Source organism: Daktulosphaira vitifoliae, unplaced genomic scaffold (genome assembly GCF_025091365.1).
Source record: "Daktulosphaira vitifoliae isolate Bord-2020 unplaced genomic scaffold, ASM2509136v1 Scaffold_1, whole genome shotgun sequence".
Lineage (NCBI taxonomy): Eukaryota > Metazoa > Arthropoda > Insecta > Hemiptera > Phylloxeridae > Daktulosphaira > Daktulosphaira vitifoliae.
This window is the reverse complement of record NW_026099572.1, coordinates 72,010,151-72,037,626: the sequence shown is the minus strand read 5'-3', so window position 1 is coordinate 72,037,626 and position 27,476 is coordinate 72,010,151. Positions and strand designations below refer to the sequence as shown.

Here is a 27,476-nt window from a genome sequence, read left to right as displayed (position 1 = left end):
ACATTGTATTCATATTCAGAGAAGAACATTATTCTTTTTTTCTAGAACATTATGAAACCGATCCGCTTTTTATAATAAACAAATCTTGTAAACAATTGCATTAGTATATAAAATTAAAACATTAGTTTATAATTTGTATAAAATAGGAAATAACGAACGGTACCGGAATTGCGACGATCGAACAAAAAACCGAATTTTAAGAGCCGGAAAACCGAAAATTCTTCCAGGTAGCTTATATTTAGAGGGCTTACGATTTTAGTATATAAAAGTTTTATATAATGACAGTAATAGCTTGACAAGGCGATAAGATCATTATAGTTATTACTTAAAAATTTTAACATTAACGTGACTGATAGTTTTTAAATATCGTGGGAGTATTTTCTTTGCTTTTTAAACGCTCAAGTAGTCTTCTAAAATTTTTAATACTCTTATTGTATTTTTATGATATTCAAAAGTCTTAAAATATTTATATATTATTCAATTTTTCTGAATACTTTTGTTTTGTATTTGTATTTTATATTTAATAACTTTAAATGCCGTTAACTATAACCCACCGAATATCTGGTCTATCAAACCAAATTTAAAAAGAGTTGTTGAAGGATTTCTATAATTTTGTGAAAATTATAACTCTTTATTATTTGTAAATTTGCTGTATTTTAATCTTAATTTTTTTTATATAAAATATATTTATATTACATTATCATTTTAGTTTCTTTTTTCTTATTATATAAATACTATTAATACATTTAAGTATTCTAAAATATATTTTAAATATATATTTTTTTATTAAAATTTAAATACATATTTTGAAATATTTTTTCGAATACTTATTCTGAGTACAACAAAAAAAAAAAAAAATTATTTAGAAGATTACTCTCAATTGCAAATAAATTATGGCAAATCTTAAATTAATTATAGAAAATATTAAATTTAATATATTATTAATTATCATAGTAACTTTTTACAAAATACAACTTATGGAAACCTAAACAATAATTTTGAAATGAATACAATTTATTGAAACAAAATGTTATATAAAATATATTTAATAGTTAAATAAATATAAAATGCTAGTTTGGTGACTTCAATTTTTTACAAATTATACCGTGCGTTTGCTTATTAATCAATTTTTGATATTAGTCTACATTCAATTAAATCACATAATATTATATTATAAATAAATATTTAATACTATGGAAATATTAGTTAAATTTGGAATACTTAGATTCATACTAACGAATATATTTTTAGCTGAAATCACGTCACTAATTTCTGTAGTTGATCTAAAATTTTGTCAAGTTCGGAATGCAATTGTTCCATGTCTTTATCGTCTAAGTTATCTATTTTATTCTTACTATCATTGATTCCATAACTGTTAAGCCATATAGACGATTGTTTATTTACAGTAATTGATATTTTACTGTCGCATTTTTGTCTATTTGCTATATTTGCCAACACGTCACTCGATGATGCTTCACACCTGAAGCCATCTGGTTTTTCACCCATATTTTCTTTGTTCCCCAGATATTGATTCTCTTCCGTCGGATTAGATTCAATGTACGAACCATTTAACAGCTGATCATTGTATGTATTAGCAGTCTTTTTATTACCCAGCCAATGAGAAAAATCGTTCACCTCCGATTTTATGGATAAATCATTCAATTTATCACCGTAAAACGTACTAAGTGCACTTTGACCACAACAAGGTTCGACTAGCGTTGATGGACCCGTTGCATCCGAAAAAATAGGACTAAGATTGACTGCTGCAATTGTTTCTGCTGTAGGTCTCGACATTATTAAAGGAGTGCTTTGCATTCGTTTCATTTTTCCTCTACTGAACGTACCACTTAAATTGTTCTAAATAAAATGTAGCATAAAACAGATTCAAAAATTATTCTTGCGTAAAAAATTCAGTATATCATAGTTTCTATATACAATAACACTACCAAACTAAAAAAAAAGTAAACTTTAAATATAAAGTTTCATTGTTTTTTTATAAGTGTTAACAAAGTCTTGAATAGTAATAAAAATAAATAAATCAAATAAGTATTCACCTTCAGTTGTTTAAGTCGCGTTAATTGCCGCTCTATTTTACTTTTATGTTGGTTTAAGAACGCTTCAAATTGAGAGTCGCCTCGTTTCAGCGTATTTACTTCAATTTCCAGTAACCTTTACAGACAATACAAAAATAAATTAGAATCGCACAAACAAAATATTGAATACCAATATAATGCATTGAAATAAAACACAAAGCAAAGAACTTCAATGGTTCGGGTGCACTTAACAACAGAACTTATTTGTTTTAATTCAAGAAACATTACGAGGTCTAAACTATCTTAAAAATAAAGAAATCAATAAATATATATAAAACTATTAATCTAGTATATATTCATGTTAAGAACAATTTTTTTAACTTTAAACTTAAAAACCCATTTAAATGTCAATTTAAATGTTAAGCTTTAACACATCCATTTAAATAATTTATATGTAAATTATATTTTTATTATTATATTTTATACATTTTTAACAACTAGAAAAATTTACTTTTATAAAAAAGTATTAAATAAAAATATAAAAATAGCATAACTAGATGTATTATGTATACTCAACCAATTAATTGATAAGTATTGGAACCAAGGTTATGGACCGAAATAGTTTATACGGATTTTAATTTCAATTGTATTTTTTAGGAAAGATCCAAAGGAAATATGTACCATCACTTTGTACATTAACATAACATTTTTTTGGAGGGGCTAAACCTCTTCTAGTGCTCCAGATTGCATTTATATGTATGAAATGATATGACACACAAAAAATTTAATTTTAATAAATTTTTCTTATTTGCGTTTCGGTTATTAACAATTAAATAGGTTTTTAAAAAGTTATAGCTATTTAGATGCGACCATGAAATATATTTTTGTATAAATGTATGATTCGTTGTACATTTCTTACGAAATCAGATGTATCTTGTTAATTAATGGCAATTGGTTGTTTCTTTTTTTAACCATAAAAAATTTATTATAAATTTTATAAATTCATTTCAATAACTAAGACAACAAATGTGTTGCAAACTATTATGATTTTAACATTTAAATAGATTTTTATAAATTTTATCATCTTACTTTTTCCAGATAAGAAAAATAATATATTCATTCTTATTTTACGATTTAAATAGCAATTGGTATAGTAAACAACTTCTCATAAAATTATGTACCATAAAATTAGTAAATGTAATTTTATTATCAATGCGATAAAAGTTCAGGAATAAAAATAAACATCATTAATTCATAAGTACATAATTAATGTGCTAGATTATAAGTACTAGTAAAAACTCAATTTTCATAAATTTTTTGTACGTAGTATACAAATCCTCCCAATTAAATTTTTAAGTAGACAGTAATTTTTATTTTTATTATCTTAAACTGGGTTTTTTTAGATAAAACAGTACTTTATTCGTATACACGTTGAGCGTTTTGGGTTTAATATAAAACTTATTTACATAATATAAAATAATTTTTTGAATACTCTTGCAAACAATAATTATTCAAATAATGAAAAAACTAAGATTTTTAAAATATATGTCTACATTACTATTATTATATTGTACATAATTATAATACCAATCAGATAATGCCAAAATCATTTTATTCCTTCGAGTGAATCTATTTTCTAGGATAAATTTATTGTTATCAACAATCTTAATCGAAGAATTAGCTACTTAACTTGAAAACTTTACGGAAAAATGAAAAAACATATTTATTTTACGTTCATAAACGCAAGATTTATTTTTTTTATAAGAATTTTTGCTTAGTATAAAACGGATCACTTAAAATGACGAAACAAATATTTCGATTTAAGAAACAATTAAATCTAAATTATTTTGTCATTAAAATAAAATTAAGTCAAAATTACAATTACCAAAAAAATTTTGTATTAATGGAGTACTATGGTTCATACTAAAATATTTTCACAGTAAAAAAAGTATTACCAACCTACAGAAACATTTTACCAATTCATTTTACTAAAAACGTCTTTAAATACAATTTAAAGGTAATAATTTTACATAATTTTTATAAAACTAATCAACAAGAATTTATAAAATTTAACTTAAAGTACTTTATTTGGGTAGAGTAAATGATAATCACAGTAATTAATTAAACATAAGATGTAACATATCAAGTATACATTTATTCATTGTAAAATATTTACGTATCTTTTTTTCAAGGTGTATTTAAACTATATATTATTATATTATTTTTACTTATATAAATATATATGTTTCATACTATACGAATTGAATTACATACCTAAAATGAAATTATCTACTTCGAATAGCAATTTCTATTTTTGCTATACAAATAAAAATTTAATCCTATTCAAAAATTTCTTACGATAAGTTTTTTAGGGGTGCAACTCACTTTTCCTTACGAACAAAATAAACTGTTTTTGCATTAGTTTGGAAAAAATTCTCGCATTATTTGATTTTGTGAAAAAAATGTTTTAACGCATGTATATATATTTTATTTGTACTGCAAATTAAAAATGAAATTCATTCTACAAAGAACTTTTTTTTTACTATACTTTTTAATTTAGTAAAATATTATATGATAGATACTGAAGTTTTAATTTCTTATTGAATAATTAAAAAGTGTTTTAATTGGTACAATAAAAATTATACATATTTTAAAGCGCAAGTAACAATTTTTTTACTTTTGAAAATAATATTGATTTTTTATTAATTTAATAAGCGGATTTTACCTGTTCTCTTTTTCTATTTGTGATATTACACTTTGCAATTCTTGTCGTGGCGATTTAACAGCCGAAGATACCATTGATGTACAAGATTCTTTATCCCAAACACTACTGAAATAAAATATACAGTAAATTAAATATCATAACGACACTTTTATTAAATAAAAAAATGAAAACCGATAAATTTGATTGGAATCTATACATTACAACTAACAGATATACATTTTTATTACAAACATTATAAATTACAATTCATGTAAATCCAAAAAGAAAATATTTAATGATGGCTTCATTCATCAGCAAACATCAATTATTACTAAAAATTGCTCAAAATAATTTTTTTTTTTTAATTTTTATAAAATAACTTATATCTAACAAAACTAGAGACATACGGAAAGGGATCCAGGAAGTGTTATTGAACCCCTTGTAATTTTTCGTGATACTAAAAAAACATAAAATTTTAGCTACTTAATTTATTAATATATATTTGAGATTTGTCAATGTAAAATAGATTATGCGGCAACTGTTACTAATATAATCCTAAAAACCAGAAACGTTATTTGGGGGACACAGGCCGCCTTTNAACTGTTACTAATATAATCCTAAAAACCAGAAACGTTATTTGGGGGACACAGGCGGCCTTTCAAAAATAAATGTATGATATTAATACTTATTTATTAACTTAGAATATTTCACTATTAAAATTATATTAATCATAAGTACAAGATGATTGCAATTTTTAGAGGGCTTAATTTATCTATCTAGAAAGATGTCTACTAAAAATTAATATAATTTTTTTAATTTATGGAGAATAAGTTCTTCCACTTAATAGAGTCGGTAATTCTATCAAAATATTATTGAATCATTCAAGTAAACTCAGAATATCACGTCAATTGACACATCATTTGACTTCAAAACATTGTTATCTAATAACAAACAATAAAAAAACAGATATGAGCTTAATAAGTTACACGACATTAGTTAGTATTTAACCAGAAAAAATGAGATAGTCGTCGAAGTACATTTCAATATTTATCCATTTTAACTGCGCAATTCCTAATAATAAATCTAGGACGCAAGATACATTACATTAGCTAAAATTATGGTAAAATTATTTAATTAAAATAAGAATATATATGTATTGAAAACATTTTTCACAGACATATTTTCAAGAAAAACTATTGAGCTTTGTAATACCTAATTGGATAGATAGCGAAAAAGATACTCAAGCAATAGATAAATATATTAACAGTGAAAATAATTCAAAATTGGTAAGTATTCCTAAAATATAGCACAAATTTACAACAATATATATATACTCAATTATTTTAATTGAATATTATATAAAAAAAAAATTAAATCCAACTATAAAAGTAGACTTCATAAAATATCCAAGATTTTTTAGAGGATCTTAAATAATGTAGCCAACATTAATTTTACATTATTAAATGTAATTAAAAAGACAAAAAATTTCAATTTTTTAAGATGAAGATTTGATTAAAGCCAAAAGGGTTTTGTAAAATATTTTTACTTAAGAGTCCAGTATTTTGCGCACAAAAAATATCTTGGCAAAGTACAGATACTGGAAGACTAATTAGTCATATAGAGAGGATAAACATTCAAATTAAAACTGAAAACAATTTATACATGTGCAATATTTACTAACATATACAATTTTTATCATTTAAACATTTTTTAAGAGAATTTTAGGCCCTTAAAAAAATGTAAAATTATAATGTATTGAAAATTTAAGATTTTTACATCTGTCAATCTTTAATAACAGTCACTGTGAAACTAAATTATTTGGAATAGTTAATACGTGTAAGATGATAATATAAACCCTAGACATTAATTTTTATGACCTGTTTTTGTTTAGATACTAAAAACAAATGTTTTAAATTATTTTGTGGTACTTCTAAATTACAAGTAGCGTATACAATACAATTAGGAAAATAGATATGAAACAATTGCAAAAGTGAACTGATTAACATTAATTAAATTAACTATTTATTTTGACAGGGAAGTTTTGTGTGTAGTTTAGGCATTTTAACTCATACTATATGACAGTATAAATTCTTTAATAAGATAAAAGATTTATATAACTTTTCATAATCACATTACTAAACATGTTCAATTAATATCATTTTACAGTATAATTATTTGTTTAAAAAATCAGGGATATTTTTTTAAATAAATTAAAGTTTGTAAGAAAACCAATAAAATTATTAGTAGAAAAGAAGTATTATCTTATTATAGTTATTTTTCATGCAGTAAAAATTATCCTATTGATAACAATATCTTATAATTTAAAAACATGACATAGTGAATTATTTACAATTTTGAATATTTTATTGTAAAAATAAAATATGGCTATTATCTTCAATAAGAACTTAGGCCTCCTATACAGAGTGTTCTGTAAATAAAGAAACGGTTCAATTGTTGCAAACAATGAGAACAATAGGAATTAGTTTCTAAACACCCTATATATGATCTAGGATATCTATATATTTTCTAACATGAATGATTTAGTTAAGAAATATAAAACAAATTTTAATCATTACACCAAATATGTCAAAATTTAGAATAAGTTTATAAGAACTGTTACAATATTTCTGTTTTCATAGAAAGCATAGTGATGTAAAATAATAATAATATAATAATAATAATAATAATGCTGCTAGTTGAAAATGAACTTATATGAATCATTGAAGATTACTATTAACTTTTTCAGTTTTTAATTTAAAATTGAAAAAAAAAAAACTAGTAAATAATTTTGTAATAATTGATTACAAGTTTACTAAAACGATAAAATGATTCATAAACAAATAAAAACAAGCAAAAATATTTTCCTATACCAACTATGAAATGTTTTAAACTTCTTAATAATATGTATAAAATATCAACTGTATTTAACCTACCAAAATTTAATAAATTATTCAATTTTTTTTAGGTCAAAAGCAAAATTATAATAAATTGGTTAGCTGAAGACTACAGACAAATGTGTAGCACAGTATCTGTACCAGATATTGAAGTCAGAGAAAATATGGAAACAAAAGAAAATAAATTTACAGCAAAAATCATATAATAACCTACTCATGATTATTTATTAAGCATATTCCATAAATAATTAAAAAAAATAACATCTCATCTTATTCCGGATATCATTGACTCTAGAATACAAGTACAGAATATAATATGTTACAACTTGTCATATATGTTATAGTCTATAACATATGTGATGATAAAATAATAAAAAATCATAATCTGTCTTTTTAATAGTTTCTTGTTTTTTATTTGATAATTTTAAATATTATTTAATGCTAAATGTATCGAAACAGTGAAATGTTCATATTTTGTACCCTTTAATTAAAGTTATTCAATAATGTTAAATATACTTTTTTTCAAAATAGATTTTACAGTTTTATACTATGTTGAAAGCATATTTTTTATTACTTGTCTCTAATAAGAAAAATAATAAAAATATTTTTTTTATGTTCAAAATTTCAAAATTGTTATTTTATTCTATATTTAAACAAAACAATATTTGATGAGTCGATTATAGATTTAGCACAACTACTTATTAAGTTATAATCATTTTAATACTATGAAATACGTGTGGAATACAAGTGAGTGCAACTGGTACTGGATTATGTATACTCCACTTGAGTTCCATACTCAAGTATTAAAATGCTTGTAGTTCAATAATTATATATTGAGTATAAATATTATGCTGAAATTGTATCCACCCATTAAAATTTTCCATAAAAAATTTTAAAATGTCATAAATAGTTAAAAATTAAAATAATTTTTTTTTATTATTTTTCTTATTTAAAACAAATAATGAAAAATATGTAATAATTTATATTAATAGAAATAATAATTTTTCAAATTATATTATACACTATTTACTAAATTTTAAATTAATTATAAATCTATTTAAGCTATTTTTGTTAGCGTGGATAATTATTTCATATAAGAAGATAATCACGTCAAAAAAATAATTTTTTAGAATACTAAAAACACTAATTATTATTTTTTAATATAAATGTGACTAAGCATAAATAAAATAAAATATGAGGAATATCAATTATATGGCTAAATACCATGTAAAGTGAATGAATAAAAAAAATAACATAATTTGGCATGATTAACTTTGCATAAAAACTGTCACAATATGTTTATTACAAAATATTTGTATTAGACAAGCTAAGAAATAATAATTAAGTGACTAAGTTAGTTTTGGAAGTATATTATTTTATTTCAAATAGTTTAAGTAACATTATAGCATGAGAATTTTTTAGTTATCATAAATACTGAGTAAAATAAAACCCTTATGATCAAAATATAAAGTTGTTGTAGATAGTATCTCACAACAATTCAATTTTTTTAAAATAAATTACTAAATTTTAGCTATATTACTTTTGATTCATATTTGTAATTTCACAAGGAGCATCAACAGGTAGGTACTTAATATTAGAAGTTAAGCCAAATATTCTTCCCAAGAATGATTTAACATATTGTGTATACATTTGTTGTGGTGTTTCCTAAAAAAAAAAAAAAAAATTTACACATTTATTTATTAAAATAAATTAAAAATTATTTAGATACAAACCAGCCAACAATATTCTTGCATAGCATGTTTCAATTTATGTTTTTTGTTAGTGGAACCCATCAAAAAACATTTTTGACACTGATTATAGTTAACACAGTTCAAACAAAAATACCTAAGTCCTTTGATAGGCAACTTACATATTTTACAATTTACATCATGAAAAACTATAAAAAAATGACAACTTATTAGTTGTACTATACTAAAAAATATTTATATTAAATATATACCATTTTCTGCCACTTTAATTCTGTAAAATATTTGTAGCCACTCTAACACAGGTGGTTCTGTCATAAACCATTGCATAAATTGAGTTTCATCAATAAATTTAGGATTTTGAAACTATTAAAAATGATAATAATTTAGTTTGGACGCTAATTTGAAATCCTTCATAAAGTCATAAATTAGTAAAACTTTTTTTGATAAATACCTTTTTGAAACATGAATCTATAGCAGAATCAATGGAAGTAGTCTCAAAAACACTTTTTTCAGATAAAAAATTTAGCAGTAAGCTAAGATCTCTTAATAAATTTTTCATGCAAGATTTTGTAAAACCAGTCACATTATCACAGTTCAGTTGGAACATATAACCTAATCTTAAACGTAAACGATCACAAAGTAAACAAGTTATGATTGTCATGGCAGATTTTAAGTTTATTTTGTTTGTAGTATACCTGTAAATTTATTATTTTAAAAACACAATCAATTTTCAAATAAATTAATCCTTACTTTGAAAATATTTCCATAATCGTTTTCACCAAAACTCGAGAAGACAATTCTTCATTAATATCCAGATTAGGATTTTGTTTCTTTATTGCAAAAAATATATCTGATACAATATCTTCTAATATAATTTTATTTATAAGGATATGATCCTTTCCTTTATGTTGTTCATATACACCATTTAAAACATATAATGGTACTTGATCAACTGTAATATAATTGCAATATTTTTTAATAAATAAGTTCATTAAAAAAAAAAAATTATAATTCAGCTACAAAATAGTTAAATAATTTTTCTAATTAAAATAAAAAATTAAACATAGTATCAAAAAATAAAATTAATCTAATTAAAAAAAACATTAATTAACTTTTTTTTAATCTTATTAAATTTTTAAAAATAAAATAAGGAATTTTTTTTCTAAAATAATATATTTAAAATATTTCATAAGAACTAATCTAATACTTTTGAAATAGCCATGGAGGTCACACTGATCATAATATTAGAATTTACCATTGTTAGATAGTAACCATGGTATTGTAATCCTCCACGTATTATCAAAAATAAATATTTACTATGATAACGTGTCAAAATTTTGTTACTGATAAAACAGTTAAGCAGTTAATATATTATGTACATGGTACTATTCTATAGATATTGGTACATAGTTATTTTAGAATTTAAAAAATGACCAACAAAAATTTAGTTTTAACTACTACAAATTTACCAATGTATTCCATTCAAACATTTTTTAAAAGTTACATAATTGTAGCTGGTGGAGGTGGTTCTAGTAAAACAGGAATTACTAATGGATTTGAAATTTATAAAATAAGTAAATCTGGTAAATCTGTTACCATGACAAAAGTTATTAATCAAGATAGTGGTCCACATGTCATTATGAACAGTTACACATTCACTCATGGTAACAGTGTATATATTGCTGCCAATGAAAATGAAAAATGCCGCCAATATCTAGCTCAAGTAATTATAGAACCAACATTTAATAATGGAAAAGCTTCTAAAGAGCTAAAATTTAAAATTAGTACTGAATCTTCTTTAGTAACTGATTTTCATGATGAAGAATCATTACAAAGAATAGTTAAAGTCAATTTAACAGGAAATTTGATGGTTACGGGTGGTGCTGATGGTTGTATTCGTCTTTGGGAATTTCCATTAAAAGAAACAAGTGATATGAAACCTTTAAAAGAGTACAAAGGTCATACAAAAGAAATAGATGATATTGATATAAGTGCTAATAGTATGTTCATAGTGAGTGTTGCAAAAGATGGAAATGCATTCCATTGGAATACAAGCAATAATGCAAAAACTAGTCTTGTTCACCCAAATAATATAAAGCAAACATTTAAAAGGTGTAAATTTGGAATTATAAATAAGCAATTGTTTAACATTTATACTATAGCTAATAGAGCTAATCAAAAATCATATCTCCAAAGATGGTCTAATGAAAATAAACTTCTTTATGAATTTCAATATTCTGAACCAACATCAGCTCTAGCAGTGCGTGAAGATGGATTTTACATTGCAGTAGGTACAATGTTTTCAGGTACAGTGAGCATCCATGAAGCACATAACCTAAAGTTGATTTATAATGTAAAACAAGCACATGCTATGTTTGTTACCGGATTAGAATTTTTAAGCAAGGACTTAATGCCAGAAATGAATGCATCAGTATTGTCAATTTCTGTAGACAATCGTATTTGTTTGCATAATGTGCCAATTAAACCATTAAAACCCTTTTGGAAAATGTTACTAATAATGCATTTTATATTGCTTGTAATTTATATAATTATATTTAACTTAGGCATAAATTAAAATATGTTTATTTATATGTATATTTTTTCTTAATGTAATTATTTTTTTTATAATTGATATATGTCAGATAAAGTAAGTATTTTTGGTATCATATTAATTGTTTTTCTTACCTATTTTCTAATGAAAAAATTTAACAAACAACTAAACATATTTAATAAGAAAACAATTTTTTTTAAAAAATAATTTTTAACCTTAGTAATATATACTGAGGTTATACCAAGCGTTATTAAACAAATATAATTAATGTGAAAAAGAAAATTGATACTATATATTTTAACTTTAACAATAATGAATGTTTAACCTAAAATTATTTTAACATTGCTGATAATGTTAGTAGTGAATAAATTAATAAAATATACCTAGAATAAAATAATGGAATAAAAAAAAAGTTAACCGAAAACAGAATATTTAAAGATTTTCACTTACGGTGTGTATGATTTTGTAAAACATTTAACTTAAATGCCACTCGATAAGGCAAGTACTTAATGCCATTTTGATCATTTATTGCTATCAACATATGAGAAAATGAATCAACTGCAGCACCATATTTTGCCATTATATTTATTCTATATAAAAGAATAAAAAATATTTTAGACTATAAATAAGTAGTTTGTTTGACTATTTATGTATAATAACGCTTAATTTTAGAATTAATATTTCAGTTAAAAAAATTATTAGTTATGTCACAAACTAATATTATAGAACAAAAAATGATTAAAATTTTTTTTATTATATTTAAAATTCAAATTATTTAATCATTTAATTTTGAACAAAAATTTAACTAAATTAATTATTATCTTACATAATTGACAGCAAACAGATAAAAGCTTCTGAATCAATTTAAATTTAATGAAATAGACATTTTTAAAAATTATAACTTACAGAATTACGTTAACTTAATTTATGTCGCGATAAGAATCTTCTATATTTTTTAAAATAAATAGAAACTTACTTTGACTACATTTATTTACATTGCATATTTAACGGTTGCAGGTGGTTGATATCAATTCACTGTTCACATGTACTTATCTAACAACTATTCTAAACTGTGATGCACTCCATACCAATGATCAGTAAACCAAAAACAGAGACAAATATTTATCTACTAGATGTCACTGCTATAATGTTTTACCATAGGATATTATATTACTGTATGGTTTCACTATTCTATGTAGTTAAAGTATAAATATCTACTCTTATTGTACATACTTATAAAAAATAAATTCTTTAAAATATGTGATCGTTGATAATAAAATTATTAGTATGTGTTATAATAATTATTATTAAAATCAGCTTTTCATTAAGAGGACCATATTTTATAATTTAAAATATAGATAGCATTGTATGTTATATAATTTTTGGAGAAATAATTAACAAATTTTTTGTTTTATTTAATAGAGAATGTTAAATTCAAACCAATTATGTTAAAAATGTGTTGATTTACATATAAGTCAAAAGCAATTTTACAAAGTTTTAATAAGAGATATTAGTTTGTTTCTATTGTAGGAACGAGTAATTTATGAACCAAATAACTTTTTTTGTCGTGTCAAAAGGTTTTCAAAATAAAAGCTACACAACAATAAAATTGGAGTTGCATACGAAGTTGATATTCTACTTAAATGTTTTTCAATAACATAGACAACAGCTTATAGAAATGATATTCGTTATAAAAAAGAATATGTTTTGAAATGCTTGAATGTTACCCAGCAACTGGCAGGACAGCAGGTGTGTACATTGGCATAAAAATATATCATCTTCCGGTCGACAACGGTTCTTTGAACAGTTAATACACCACACATAGCGGAAATGGTAGTACTCATATGTATCACAATATTTAATAAAATGGTAGTCTTTTGTGCTATTGACTAAAATATTTTAGATTTGCTTTTATATATCAACCCGAAAATGTCTTGGTCTGATAATCATGCAATGGAAGCGGCACACATGCAAATTCTCAAGAATCATTTAAAACATAATATTCTTCCTGAATGCAGGGACTTGTTAAAGTATAAACATGAACTAGATGCTATTAGGTATAGTATAACATACAAATAAAAATTCACTTTAATTGCAGAGGATATTTTTATATACTTAATTACACTTTATCACGAAGATTGACGGAGTTTAAGGAAAGACTGAAAGGACTAAGTTCACCCAAAAATAAAATTAGCTCCTCTAAAATTTTAGAAATGTTATATGTAATATAATATAAAAATATTTTTTAGACACGAAAAATTTACTTTAGCCCTCTCAATTTTTTTGTTATAACTCCGTCTAAGATTACATATTTTTTAATGATTAAATAGTACAAATATTTTGTTACTTCTTAATTGTTACTTCTATTAATTGTATTTACAGACATTCTGATTTAAATCAAATGGCTAGCTTAATACAAGATTTAAGATACAAATTAGCTTACTTAAAGAAGACTGCTTCAGATATTAACAAAGTAAAAAATATAGGTATGCCTATGAATAAAACTTTATCTACTTTAAAAACACGAATACTCTATTAATAGTTGTGGATAAAGAGGGGTTTAATCATTTTTTTTATTATTTTTCTGTTATTACATTATTATTGGTAGTACTTTTTGAATAAATCGAATAAACTCTAGAATATACTAATTAATAGAGTTGTTTTGTCCAAAGTCTGAAAATATTGCATAAAAATTTATCGTAATATAATATGTAACTCTTGAAAATTAAATTAATGAAATGTCGTTATTTTTTATTAGGTCTAGAAAAATTTCGAAAGGACGTTAAAATGTTTGAATCTAAATTAATGAAACTAAAAGAAGGAAGCGCAAAACAGTAAGCGTGTTGATTAAGATAAAAAATACTTTGAGCTGATATTTATTTTCCAGAATTCGAGATGAAAATAGAAAGCAATTCGCTTTGTTTGAAGAGATACAACGCGTTAAAACATTAGCCGTTCAAGACCCACAGATAAAACCGTTCGAGTTTATTGACAAAAGAAAAAAAGAACCGATGTGTAAAAATAGAACTCCTATTTCTAAAAACACATATGCTACAAAAGTACTCACATTTAAATATAAATCATTTAAAAAACTTAAATATTATTTTTAATTTTTCTAGGAAATTGCTGAATTTAGCGATTTTTGCGCAAAAAATGGTACAACTGGCGGATGGTCAATTAAAGATCATGAAATGTTTTTAAAAATTAGATCTAAGCATGGAACTGATACAAATTTTGTACAACTTATCATTCAAGCAATGCCACGTATTACTTAAATAAATTTAAGATAATTTAATTTGTCATAAAACTATAACATGTAATTTTATACAATTTAGATATAACAGAAATTGCAGCCAGTGATCACGAAAAATGGTACGCTAAATATGACGAATTAAAAAATAAAAAAAAAGAGGCTATTGCAAAATGGAAACATGAAAAAGTTCATGTTTTTTCCTTAAATGATATGAAAGATCTAGAGAAATCATTAGAAACTAAAATGGAAGTGTCAGCTAACTCTAATTTAGGGGTATTAAACACATTTTAAATAAACTTATTGCAATACAAAAGTACAACATTAAGAAGTTCTTTATATACATTTTATAACATTGGTGCAGCTAAAGGGACTTAATGAATTATAACATAGGCAATTATTACTATAAATAGTATATGAATTTAGCGCTAGTATTATCCAAAATGTGATAAAATAAAAAAAAAAGTTTTAGTAATCCATAAAAAAAACCTAGGCTATGCCATTACCTTACAGAAATATTGTTAATTATAGTATCGTTAATTTATTCTAGATTGTGGACAAAGAAACACATTTATTGAAAGTTATAAACAATAGCACTGAAAATACAAATTTAAAAGTATTTACAAATAATTCTAAGTCTTTTCATCAACAAAAGTACAATTATATAATAAATTTATTATTCTTTTACATATAATTTAAAATCGCAAGTAACATTTTTATTAAATACTTCTTTTATAGGATACAAAGTAAAGATCATTCTTCTATAAAACCCTTAGCACGACATATAAATAAGAATGAAATTTTTCTATCAGAACCAATTACTATAGTTACGTTACATGGCCAGTCTGAAAACTTTACATCTACAGCAAAAGAAACATTTCCTAACTTACATTTAAATATATATGGTGCTCAAAATCAAGACGTGTAAGTATATCATTATCTACCATTCTGTTAAATAAAAATTAGTTATCTAATAAACACACATAAGCTAAATAAACTGTTTTTACAGAAATGTTGTACTCAAGTACCAATAAAAATATTTTCCCCATTCAATTTACTGTACAAAATGTAAAAACAATTTATGGTAATATTATTGCTGATCAACTAATTAATAGTTGTTAAAAATATTTTATCACACAAAAGTTCAGTTTATTTAATTATATTCAAATCGTCATCATTGGAATTGCAATTGTAGTTTTCAATACACCATTGTGACCAATCGTCTGGAACTGGTAATTTCTTGCTTAGATAATTATTTACTTCTTCGTATGTCGATAGATAGGTATTAAGAGCTTTATTAGAAATATATTTTGATATTCGGCGTAGTACCCTAAAATAAAGATAAAATTATAATGTACAATAATTTTAATAATGATAAATTTAGAAATATTGTTATTTTATCTATTTATTCAATTTAATCCGGAATTGGCCATTTCTATAACATAAAGGTAGTATAAATCTTTAAGCTCATTGTGAGGGTACCGATAGTAATAAATTATTTAGTTTAACTAGATAGTCGCGATTATTCATTTAGTGATATAAGATTATATAGAAATGGCGATAATAGTGTAAGACATAAATATTTATCGAGAGTACCATTAAAATAACAAAAAATGACAACTGTTATATGACTTACCAATTTATCCATGTCGACATAATGCCTGATTTTTCAACAACAGCTACTTTACAAGCGATTCTTTCGACGCATTTTTCTGACTGGATGATATTACGAAATACTACCGTTCCTGGATCCAAAATTTGATAAGGTTCAAATTGGCTTCTTGTTAAGCTGAGTGGTGATGTGCCATTTACACTGTTAGGAATCAATACTGGTTCCGTAAAAAGCGATATTAGCCTCATTAAAGGTCCAAGTATTAGCGGTAAAAGTAAAGGCAAAAGAAGTGGTAACAATAAAGGTAATAATATTAAAATAATGAAAGGTATTAAAAGAAGTTTAAGTAGTTTTAAGAATTTTAACAACAAAAGAAATTTAAAAAATATCGGTATCAATACTATTTTAAGTTTGAGTAACATCAGAAACACGATTTTCAAGAATGCAAAAATTTTAAACTTAACAAGACTAATTTTTAGCAGAGCTAGTATTCCAATTTTATTCCAATCAATCGACGATTTTTGTGGTCTGTGAATTTCTGCTATGATGGGCGCAGGATGACTGTATCGTATTATACGATCATTATACCATCCACCGTGATTTTCACCATTGGACATTCCGTTTCCTCCATAGCGACCAGTATGCCTGTGAATACCATAACCATATCCATTCCCACCATGGTCGTCATCATAATTTACCTCTTGATCGGTAAAATAATTTTTATCATAACCGACTTGAATATCTTCGCCTGGAGAATTTAAATCGGATTCAACCATGGGTTCATTATATTTGTTTAAAAGTCTGTTCGGCTGTCTATAAAAAAAATAAAAAATTATGAAATGATCCAGTTAGTGTACGGAATCATCATAGACGCTGTTTTTCAATGATTCTAATAGTGTAAGATTAATAATAAAACTGTAATACCTGTTGAATTTGTATACGCTAGCATCTAAAATGACTTCGCTATCTGGTCTTTTGATATTCATTGAATTTTGATCAATTCTATTACGGTGTATACTTCTTTTCAATTTATCACGATCAACAATCAATGAGGAATTAATACTGGATAAAGGAGATTCGAGTGAAGCATCTTGAAATAATTTATGATGAAACAATCCATCAAATGTTTTTGATTTATTTTTATACGTTTTCAATAAGCCATTTAAATCTTCAAATGATTTTTGGCTATTATTTATTTTTTCCATTTTGTTGTTTGGTTCATTTCTTAAATTCAAATCCAAAAAATTATTAGACTGTGTACTAGAATCAACATCAACATTTGAAACTTGTACTTTTGCGGCTTCTAATAATTCCAAAGATACTTTTTCATGTAATGCATTGTTGTCTGAAGCGTTATTAAAGAGTTCCTGTGATTTTTCAGTTGAATAATAAACATTAGAAAGCATTAATGATCTTTTCGAACTCAGCTCGGAGTGAATAAGTGATAGAAAAATTAACAACGTGATTATTGCAATTGCCAGAAGCTTAGATATTATCATCGTGTCACTCAAGTCCAAATAGTTATCAAGACTGAAAAATATAAAGTCTATATAAAACTTAAAACTAATTAATTATTTAACCTAATTATATTGACAGTTTAATCTATAATTATGATAGTTTCATTTAAAGATAATACTATACAGTTTCCTTTTTTCGTATGTTTTAAAATAAAAAACTTGAATATTACTTAAGTATTTTGACTACTATATAGAATTAATTATAGTTAACTTGATTTAAAATTAATTTCAAGAATACAATAATAAAACAAGAGATGTTACATTAAAGATAATTATTATTATTACATTTTAAGGTTTCTGTTCCCAATAGTATCTCTTCAAGATATGTATACAAAAGTATTATTATTTAGTTATAGAAGTTGTTCAATTATTTTGACGTTGACAACCGGTGAAAATCAAAACAACTATATTATAAAGTATTTCAGTTCTAATAAATATTATAAACGACTTTTATAATTTTTATGATTATTATTGTCCATAATACAGTGACCAAATGTCACGTTTCTATTAGTTTTCTTTAATGGAGTTGTCTGATGTAATAATAATACTCTTAAGTGCTTGATGTAGTACGAATTCACTATCAAATGTCTTTTTTTATTATTAACTTGTATTTTATATAAATTTAGCAGAATTTTCATATAAAATTTATAATTAAAATTGAAACGATAATTTAGTACCAAATATATAATTGTTCAGTAGTTAAATTAAAAAACTCAAGGCGCTTTCTAAAAAAAGTCATTTTCACTTTTTTTTTAATACTTAAAAAAAAATTCTAATGGTTTTAGAACATGTATAAGGTTCATTGAAATTATTTTTTAATCAAGTTACAGAATAATATTTTCAATATATCCGGAAAAACTAAAAATTTTTTCTAAAATTTTTATTTCAATAAGTTTTTTTCACATATTTAAAAGTTATAAAAAAAATTAACATAATAAAACTTATATAAGATTTTATAAATACATATTTAAAAAAAACTAATGATAATTAGTCTTTTATATTAATATGTAAATTCAAAATCAACAATTTCAGTTTTAATTAATGAAACTATTAGTACTTATAAATCGTTTGTGATTTAAAATGACATATTCAAGTCAATTTTAATAAACAATGGTTTTTTTTTTTTTAGAAAGTGTTAATAATCAAGTGGACATGACGTATGTGAATCAATAAAAACCGAAAATACATTTATTTAATTGAATAACTTTCGGAAATAAGTATATATTATAAATTACTTCAACTATTAGTAATTTTAATAATTCCTAATTAAAAGTTTAAAGAAAGAAATGTTATTAAAGATTATTTATATACAAATAAAAATAAATAAAAGTTATATAAATATAATTATTTATATAAAATAAAATAGTATTATGTTTAAGTATAAATATATAAAACAAATACTCTAAAATTTAAAGATATGAAATTGAGTTTGAAAATAAAAAAGGTTGATAATCATTAAGGTCATTTAGGTATGATTATCATTACAAAACATATCATGGTAATATAGCTGAGACGAACCTAGAGATAATTTTTAGCGGGTTGTGGAGTGAATTTAGCGAACTAAATTATTGCCAACAAAATCTACAATTTATTCTAAAAATACTAACCCCAAATGACTTTAATAAATGTTGAGGGGGTGACCCCACATGTTATCATTTGAAAGATGACCATAAAAATATTTCTTTATAAAAAAAATTGCTTAGAAAATTCCTATTTTTTTACGTATTAATGTTTCAGTAAAACCTAAATAGCAAAATTTTAATTAATTCATAAAAAGTAAATGATCGTTAAATTATGCATAAAATTCCAAAATAATTGATTTTTACTAAAAAATATTAAAAATGTTGACACTATGCTGTTTTATAATAAAAAAAGTTCAATTGAGATTTTTAAAATTTGTTGAAAATCATATGAAAATTTCAATTTTATTTTAACTTAGGGATTCTTTAAAATAAATTTTTATGTTATCAAAAATTAAATCTGTATAGTGTTATATAATTCAACATATTTCTATGAATATTGTTTTTTGTTCATAATTCACTAAGAATTATTTATTTACGTAAAAATTAAAAACTCATATGTGCATTAAAAACTTTTTCATTTTAAGAAAAAGTTTTTACTTTTATTGTCCATAATTTATAAAATACAGCAATATTATCAATATAATTTAATCATATTAGTTAATAATTTTATAAAGTCTATTCTAATAATCCTCTTTTATATGACAGTGTAAAAATGTTTTATAAATTAAATTCATAATTAATGATTGTTGTTTTGGACAAAAATGTTTGCTGTAAACTTCATTATTATTTATTTTAATTTTTTTAAATTTGAAGTAAAAATATCAAGAAAATAATTTAAAATGTTAAATTTAATTTGTGATATCAAATCAACACCCTATTTTAAAACTGCAATAACTCAAAAAATTCATTTTTTAGTATAATTATTAAAAAATATCATCCAATTTACCTCTTATGTAAAATATAACTTTAAAAACGTTTTTTTCTGGAAAATAGCTTAGCTAGTTTGAATTGGATTTATAAACTTTAAATGTTGAATAATGATCTACAACATAGAAATCAAAACTCGAAATCTAAATGTTTTGAGTTGTTGCTGTTTTGAATAGTTGAAATAGTCCCACTTCTATTTATTGATCAAAATTTTAGTAACTCATATCAATACACTGATAAAAATGCATAATATACTAAAAATTATGTAAATTTTAAATATTTCTACTTTAGTAAAATTGTTCATAAAAATATTTTTAAATAATTTTTTCAAATTAATAAATTTAAACAGTTAAATTTGCCTTCATTAATTTTTTTCAAATTTATAATTTGATGAAAATTTTAATGCGTATAGATTGATATTTAACTTGACATTAAAGAATATAAACTTGGAGCATTAAGATAAATCGCCAAGATTTATTTATTTACGTAAAAATTAAACACTTATAAGTACATCAATTAATTAAAAAAATTGTTCACTTGGTCAGCCTCGATTGTTTTTACAATATCAATAATAACACAATATGAGTAAAAGCATCATTATCACACGTTGAATAGTTTTTAAATTTAAAATAGAATCGTTAACTTCACTATATTACCTTATTTTAAATTTGACTAAAGGTAAGTTTATCTATTTATGAGCACTCTTACCATTGCAAGCAATTATATAACTGAATAGCGTTGGTTGTTAAAAAAAAACACAACTACACTAATAAAAATATTTAAGCTTAAATTTTCCACAATGCAAATCCGTCGTTAGCGTTTTATCGAAGCGAACTGTGGCCTCTAATTTTAGTAGTATCAAACGATAGAAATAAACAGAGTGCTATTCATTACCACCGCTACAGCGGGGGAGAAACGGTTAATTGGTAAGAATGTCCAAAAGACAATCTTAATAATAATTGGAGACGGGATGTTCTCCTCTACAGTTAGAAGCACGTCATTTTTAACAATACTATTTGTTAACACGTATTTCCTAGGCAACTATTGGCGTTAGTCTTGGTGCTATTTGTCAAGTATTGATGACATTTTACACAAAGACTGAACAATAATTGATAACTATCACATACTCAGTTTTTGACAAGATTTTCAATACCTAGTTCGAGTTGTACATTTACAAGACGTATCAAAATTAATTGATAAAAGTACAAAGTTACTTTGTACTTTTATCAATTCACTGTGACACGTTTTATTTGGTGATGTGACTTTGGGTATTCGAAAACTTTTGTCTATTAACCAAAGAAAACAAACAATTTTAACAGTTAAAGCTAATAAGCGTTTGGTGTACGATTAATAAAGCCACATAAGATTCCTTTGTGTTTAAATATAAACTTCCTAAATTGAAATACACCCAAAGATTATAAAAATACAAACTTAATGTAACTGAGCTATCGTAGATCGACAAAAAAAGATTAATGACAATTTAATAATGTTGACATTTTAAGAACATTCATGCAATTCTTATCGAACATTTTTTGGATGTTTTAATATATTTGTTATGATGAAATTATATTTTTATTAATAAAACCATTCAACTATATTAATACTATATACATACTGTCAGTATGTGTTTAGCGTTGATAATGGTAACATTGTTTCCGAAATACGTATCCGCGACTTTTCATTAATTTTTTGTCGCTTTGAGTTTAATATTTTTTAGTTTTTTTAAATTAATAATATTTTTAATATAGTTTTAATTTTACTTTATTAATAATTTGTTTATAATCAATTGAGTCACTATTATAGCTGAAATATTGCAACGATACTTGATACTTTTGTTCAATATTGATAAAAAAAGATTAATTTTCATAAATATTTTAGTCAATATTAAAAATATAATTTATACAGAAAACATTTGTTATCCAAGTATAAAAGTTAATATTTTAAGATTAACCAATTCAAACTCGAATTTAAATCACTTGATTTCAATAATCAACAAAAAAGAACATTTTTTTTTTTTTAATAATTTTGGGCCATCTTATAAGCATATTTTTTTTTTTAATAAGAAATAAACAAAAAAAACTTTTTTTATTTGAAGTTAAAATTATATTAAAAATATTAATTTAAAACTTAAATATTATAAATGAATAAATATTAATAATATTTAACTCAAAAAACATGAAAAAAAACCAAAAATTCGTGGATACGTATTTCAGGAACCATGTTACCATTATCAATTCTAAACACAAAGTGTTGTTGCATAATTTAATGTTGAGTTTTTTTTCTCATATTTTTTACTTTTAAATTAATATTATAATATAATTTTAAATAATATTATTCGCAAGCTATTAACTTTTAATTTATAACAATTTAAATTTTTTTGAAATTTCAAAATAGTCATTTTTTAACAAAAATTTTCATGGGTTGAAAATAACTTTACGATAAGTACTCATTGAGTTACAACCATTTCAATACATATAGTAGTATGTAACACGAGCGTAGTTACCCATACTAAGATAAGCTCTACTCCCCACGTAGTATATCCACTTTATGTATTAAAGTACTCATAACACAATAAATTATTAATCTCATCAATAATTTTTTTAAGGAAAAGGCTATAAAATGGATATTTTTAAAAAATTTAAGAAAATTATTTTTATTTATTTTCTAATTAGGAACGAATAAGAAAAAAATGCTTTTAATATAGTCCATAACTGTAAAAAATATTTTTAAAAAAGTAACACTAGATCAAAAGTTATTAAATATGTCAAAACATCGTAGACCTCTCTGGATTTATAAAAACTCTAATTGAATCCTTGCTGCTAACTAAGTCTGAATTTCATTGTTGAAAGGAATCATAATTCCTTTATTTCTTAAAAATTCTTACCATAATAACACCTTTTATAAAATAATATAACGTTTTTGAAACTTACTTTATGAAAATATATTACAGTTTTTAAAACATTGTTATAATTTTTTCCAACTAATATTTTTTAGTTAGTCTATTTTTTAAAATTATTAACAATCGTTAATCGTTATTAGTTTGAAAGCCATCTTTTGCTATTACCTTAGAAGTTTGCCAAAGAGTGACTTTAACAAACCGATGTTTGATGCATAGCTTAGTTTTTGCAACAACTTTAATGTCTTCATAGTATAGTATAGTAAGAAATCAAATTTTTAATTTGGAAAATAATTTTTTTTATAATACGTTTGAATTTAGCTATCATAAAAGCTTGATCAACTTTATCTTTGATTAAATTCTTACTTTTTTCAATAGATTCGACGTCTCTTTGCGAATGTTCAATATCAAATAACTTTTCATTGACAGAGACAAACACGTTCATTTAGATATTTGCAATCAACTCAATATAGACATTCTGACCAATTTCTAATTTTAAAGATAGATTTATTAGAACTGGATTCCGAATGATTTAATAATCACTCATTGATTTGGAAATGTCAGTTTCAGCATAATGTGATTTTAAAGTTATAAAAAATCCTTAAGTAATAGGGTGTTCCTTTTTCCGGACTTTGGAAATTTTTAAGTCTCATCCACCAAAGTTAAGTGCATAATTTAAGTAGGGTCAAAGAAAGATTAAGTGATCATTTAATATAAAATATCAATTACAGTAAATCAGTAATGTTTGGGCTAATGGAAGTCATTCCATTAAATTTTCATTACTTTTAGTTTGTACATGAAAATATAGTACAAATAAGTAGAAATTGAAGTAAAGTCCTATTTATAAATAAAAACATCCTATTTTAACCACTAAAAAATAATAATTTCAAAAATCTAACAATTAAAAATATGTATAATCTTTTAATCAAAATTTTATTAATATATAGATTCAAAACATAATTTTAAATAATTAATTGTAGCATTTTAAACGGAGATTATAAAAATAAAATAATTACATACAACATATAGTAGTTAAACGTAAAATAACTTTTATAAAAATTTAATAAATATTTAAAAAATTATAATAATAATAATATATTTTTATTATTAAATATATAATTACATGTCTAATATTTAAAAATATAATAATAAATAATAATTTTAATTCATCAACAATAAAAATGTTTATTAATGAATAATATAGTTATTATTTGATGGATCCAGTTTATTGGTTGCCTCATTACTTTCTGCACAATCATATTGATCCAAACACCATTTTGACCAGTAATCTGGTTTTAGATCATCGTCAAAATGATGTTGTAAACGATGATCCGTTACTTCTTTGAATGTTGTTACATATGTTTCCAAATTTTTGTTAGGAATATACTTTGACACATTAATAAGTAACCTAAAATAATAATCTATTTTATAGATTTATATCTCATTCAATGAATACTTATATATGTAAATAAATAAAAACTAAATTTATACTACGATTACATGTTTAATTACGATATAATCTAATTCATTAATATTCAGCTTATTTAAATATATCTAATAGATTAGTAAATATACTTACCAATTAACCCACGAAGACAAAAAACTAGAATTCGTTCCTGCCATACTGCAAGCAATTCGTTCAATACATTTCTCTGATTCTATGACTTTTTCAAATTCAGTTAAATTGGAATCCAAAAATGTAAGTGAATGACTTCTTTTCCTCTCAGTTGAAGAAGAAGATGTACTGTTGTAAGAATTAGGAACTAATACTGGCTGTGATAAAAGCGTTAATAAACGGAAAAGTCGTGAAAATAGTAATGGAAAGAGTAAAGGTAGCAATAGTGGTAACAGTAATGGTAAGAGTAATGGTAGTAGAAGTATTTTCAAAAGCTTCATCATTTTAACTAACACTATAAATTTAACTAACAACAGTACTAGAATAAATTTCAATTTTAATAGTATAAGAAATAACGCTTTTATGAAACCCAATGCTTTAAGTTTTGTTATTCCAATTTTTGCCAAAGCAATCATACCGATTTTTCCAAAATCAAAACTCATTTTCGGACTGGGTTTTTGAATCTCGGCTACCATAGGCATTGGTCGATACGGGTGACGATAAGGTTCGTTGTACCACCCAGCCATGTTTTCAACGTTAGTCCATCCTTCGGGATTTCTAATATTTTCATACAAAGGACTGCTTCCATAATCATACGTATTTCCATAACTTATAGGATCTTCTTCGTCATTTACGTCCGCATCAATCAATGGTAATTGACCATAATTTTTTAGACGTCTATGATTAATGTTATACCTATTAAATAAAAAATAAAAATTACAAAAAAAAAAATTTTTTTTATTAAAATTCCAATGATTAAAAAAATTATTATTTATAATACCATTGTCATTTTTAAAAAAATGTTTAAATAGTCGAAATATTGAAATTAATTCATGCTCAAATGTATTATTTATTAACATAAATTTATTATTATGAAATTTGTTACTTAATTATTAAATTGTCTAAACCTCAATGATAAAAATTGAATTCAAATTCGATTCGATGTAAATTTTAAATAGACTAGTTTTTTACTGATTGTATTTAGGTGATCCAGGATTCACTAATGTGCCACTAGGGTGTTCGTCATTCAGACTTATTTCTTGATTGTTGTTATTATGATAGTACGGAGTTCTTATGTATCGACTGCGAGGAACAAACACCGGCGAGTTAGTAGTCAACGATGGATATGACTTAACACTTGCTGTTGTAGAAGTCTCTACATTCAAATTAGACGGTAGCGTTGAATACACATTGTAATCATTAGATGTATATTTTCGACTTTGTGGTTCATTAGATTCTGATAACGATTCAACTTCATCGTTTAATTTTTTCGAAAAAATGTCAATAGGTTCAGATATTTCAACTGTTTTGCTTAGATTAACTAGGACTGATGTTAGTAAGACTCGTAAAATACTTGAAATCATTTTCGATTCTTAAATTAACACTGAAAAATAATACAAATGTTAATTTATTTTGAAAACTTAATAATAATAACTCTTAAATAAAAAATTGTAGCAAAAATAAATGCATTTTGAATTCCATAATTATTCAAAATTAAATTATAGTTAAACTTCGAATAAAAATATTATATTATTTTTAATAACATCAGGGCCGTTTTTAAGAGAGGCAGCAGAAATAAGGTCCCGAGTCTCGTAATTTTTTTGTTAAATTAGGATCGTCTCGATTGTAAACACATGTCAATATAAAATCGAAAATCTCATAAATGATCCTGATTAACATTTAAATTTATAAAAATACTCACCACATTAAAACTTGACTTCAATTAATAAAAAAATGAAAAGTAAAAAAAAATGATTTTTCGCCTTGACTTAGATGTACATGAGGTAAATTTGAAAAAAATTGACTCTTTATAAATTTTAAATCTGATTTTTACACTGTTTCTATGACTTCTTTAAACCTTCAGAAAGAACTGAGACGGTTAAAGTTTGGTAGCTACCATGACAATGAATTCCTTCAGCCGATGAGCAAAAACAATAGATTTTATGGAGTAGGAGTAATATTTAATTGGTTAAAATCATGAACAATGTGACAAGTAATTTATTGTCAATGATTTTTCTTTTACCAGTGCTATTTTATCATTTAAACTTCTCAAAAATCAAAATAATAAATTTAATTAGTTATATTTTAAAAAACAAAAGTGAACTATTATTTCATTAAGAAAACATCGAGTCGCATCACTGCTCATTAATAGTTTTTTTAATTTATAGAAAACGAAAGCACAATAATTATAATTAAAAATGTGTAACTATCACTTTATTTATTTAAGTTATATTTCTTCACATTT

General features: G+C 23.7%; 5 protein-coding genes across 15 annotated transcripts; 2 read left to right on the top strand and 3 right to left on the bottom strand.

The window, feature by feature from the left end:
* Positions 1-908: 908 nt before the first annotated feature.
* LOC126901830 (dystrophin-like) lies at positions 909-12,967 on the bottom strand. 5 transcript variants are annotated; one of them, XM_050678674.1, is made up of 11 exons: positions 12,718-12,861; positions 12,342-12,481; positions 10,091-10,292; positions 9,792-10,035; positions 9,592-9,703; positions 9,365-9,528; positions 9,172-9,296; positions 4,759-4,863; positions 2,055-2,169; positions 1,238-1,857; positions 909-1,141 (listed from the first exon to the last, which is right to left on the bottom strand). In XM_050678674.1, the coding sequence occupies exons 2-10, from the start codon at positions 12,469-12,471 to the stop codon at positions 1,258-1,260; spliced, it is 1,797 nt and encodes a 598-aa protein (XP_050534631.1). In that variant the 5' UTR covers positions 12,472-12,481; positions 12,718-12,861; the 3' UTR covers positions 909-1,141; positions 1,238-1,257. The 5 variants fall into 5 exon arrangements, with proteins under 5 accessions (XP_050534631.1, XP_050534613.1, XP_050534622.1 ...); XM_050678656.1 differs by lacking the exon at positions 12,718-12,861 and adding an exon at positions 12,868-12,967 and having other exon boundaries at positions 909-1,857; XM_050678665.1 differs by having other exon boundaries at positions 909-1,857; positions 12,798-12,915.
* On the top strand, positions 10,695-13,012 carry LOC126901873 (prolactin regulatory element-binding protein). 3 transcript variants are annotated; one of them, XM_050678779.1, is made up of 2 exons: positions 10,695-11,063; positions 12,909-13,012. In XM_050678779.1, the coding sequence occupies exons 1-2, from the start codon at positions 10,770-10,772 to the stop codon at positions 12,990-12,992; spliced, it is 378 nt and encodes a 125-aa protein (XP_050534736.1). In that variant the 5' UTR covers positions 10,695-10,769; the 3' UTR covers positions 12,993-13,012. The 3 variants fall into 3 exon arrangements, with proteins under 3 accessions (XP_050534736.1, XP_050534718.1, XP_050534726.1); XM_050678769.1 differs by lacking the exon at positions 12,909-13,012 and adding an exon at positions 11,143-12,006 and having other exon boundaries at positions 10,905-11,063; XM_050678761.1 differs by lacking the exon at positions 12,909-13,012 and having other exon boundaries at positions 10,695-12,006.
* Positions 13,013-13,015: 3 nt separating this feature from the next.
* On the top strand, positions 13,016-19,527 carry LOC126901854 (coiled-coil domain-containing protein 112-like). Of its 5 annotated transcripts, XM_050678721.1 has the most exons (11): positions 13,016-13,095; positions 13,469-13,737; positions 13,795-13,948; positions 14,274-14,377; positions 14,650-14,725; positions 14,779-14,950; positions 15,011-15,155; positions 15,227-15,417; positions 15,692-15,795; positions 15,880-16,065; positions 16,151-16,271. In XM_050678721.1, the coding sequence occupies exons 2-11, from the start codon at positions 13,722-13,724 to the stop codon at positions 16,173-16,175; spliced, it is 1,173 nt and encodes a 390-aa protein (XP_050534678.1). In that variant the 5' UTR covers positions 13,016-13,095; positions 13,469-13,721; the 3' UTR covers positions 16,176-16,271. The 5 variants fall into 5 exon arrangements, with proteins under 5 accessions (XP_050534678.1, XP_050534686.1, XP_050534669.1 ...); XM_050678729.1 differs by lacking the exons at positions 13,016-13,095; positions 16,151-16,271 and adding an exon at positions 19,400-19,527 and having other exon boundaries at positions 13,263-13,737; XM_050678712.1 differs by lacking the exon at positions 13,016-13,095 and having other exon boundaries at positions 13,265-13,737.
* On the bottom strand, positions 16,291-18,252 carry LOC126901850 (uncharacterized). Its single transcript, XM_050678697.1, has 3 exons — positions 17,678-18,252; positions 16,778-17,566; positions 16,291-16,471 (listed from the first exon to the last, which is right to left on the bottom strand). The coding sequence occupies exons 1-3, from the start codon at positions 18,250-18,252 to the stop codon at positions 16,291-16,293; spliced, it is 1,545 nt and encodes a 514-aa protein (XP_050534654.1).
* Positions 19,528-24,724: 5,197 nt separating the features above from the next.
* Positions 24,725-27,248, bottom strand: LOC126907507 (uncharacterized). Its single transcript, XM_050688847.1, has 4 exons — positions 26,934-27,248; positions 26,204-26,615; positions 25,196-25,927; positions 24,725-25,024 (listed from the first exon to the last, which is right to left on the bottom strand). Exons 2-4 carry the CDS (start codon positions 26,593-26,595, stop codon positions 24,805-24,807), a joined length of 1,344 nt encoding a protein of 447 aa, XP_050544804.1. The 5' UTR covers positions 26,596-26,615; positions 26,934-27,248; the 3' UTR covers positions 24,725-24,804.
* Between the last annotated feature and the right edge of the window lie 228 nt (positions 27,249-27,476).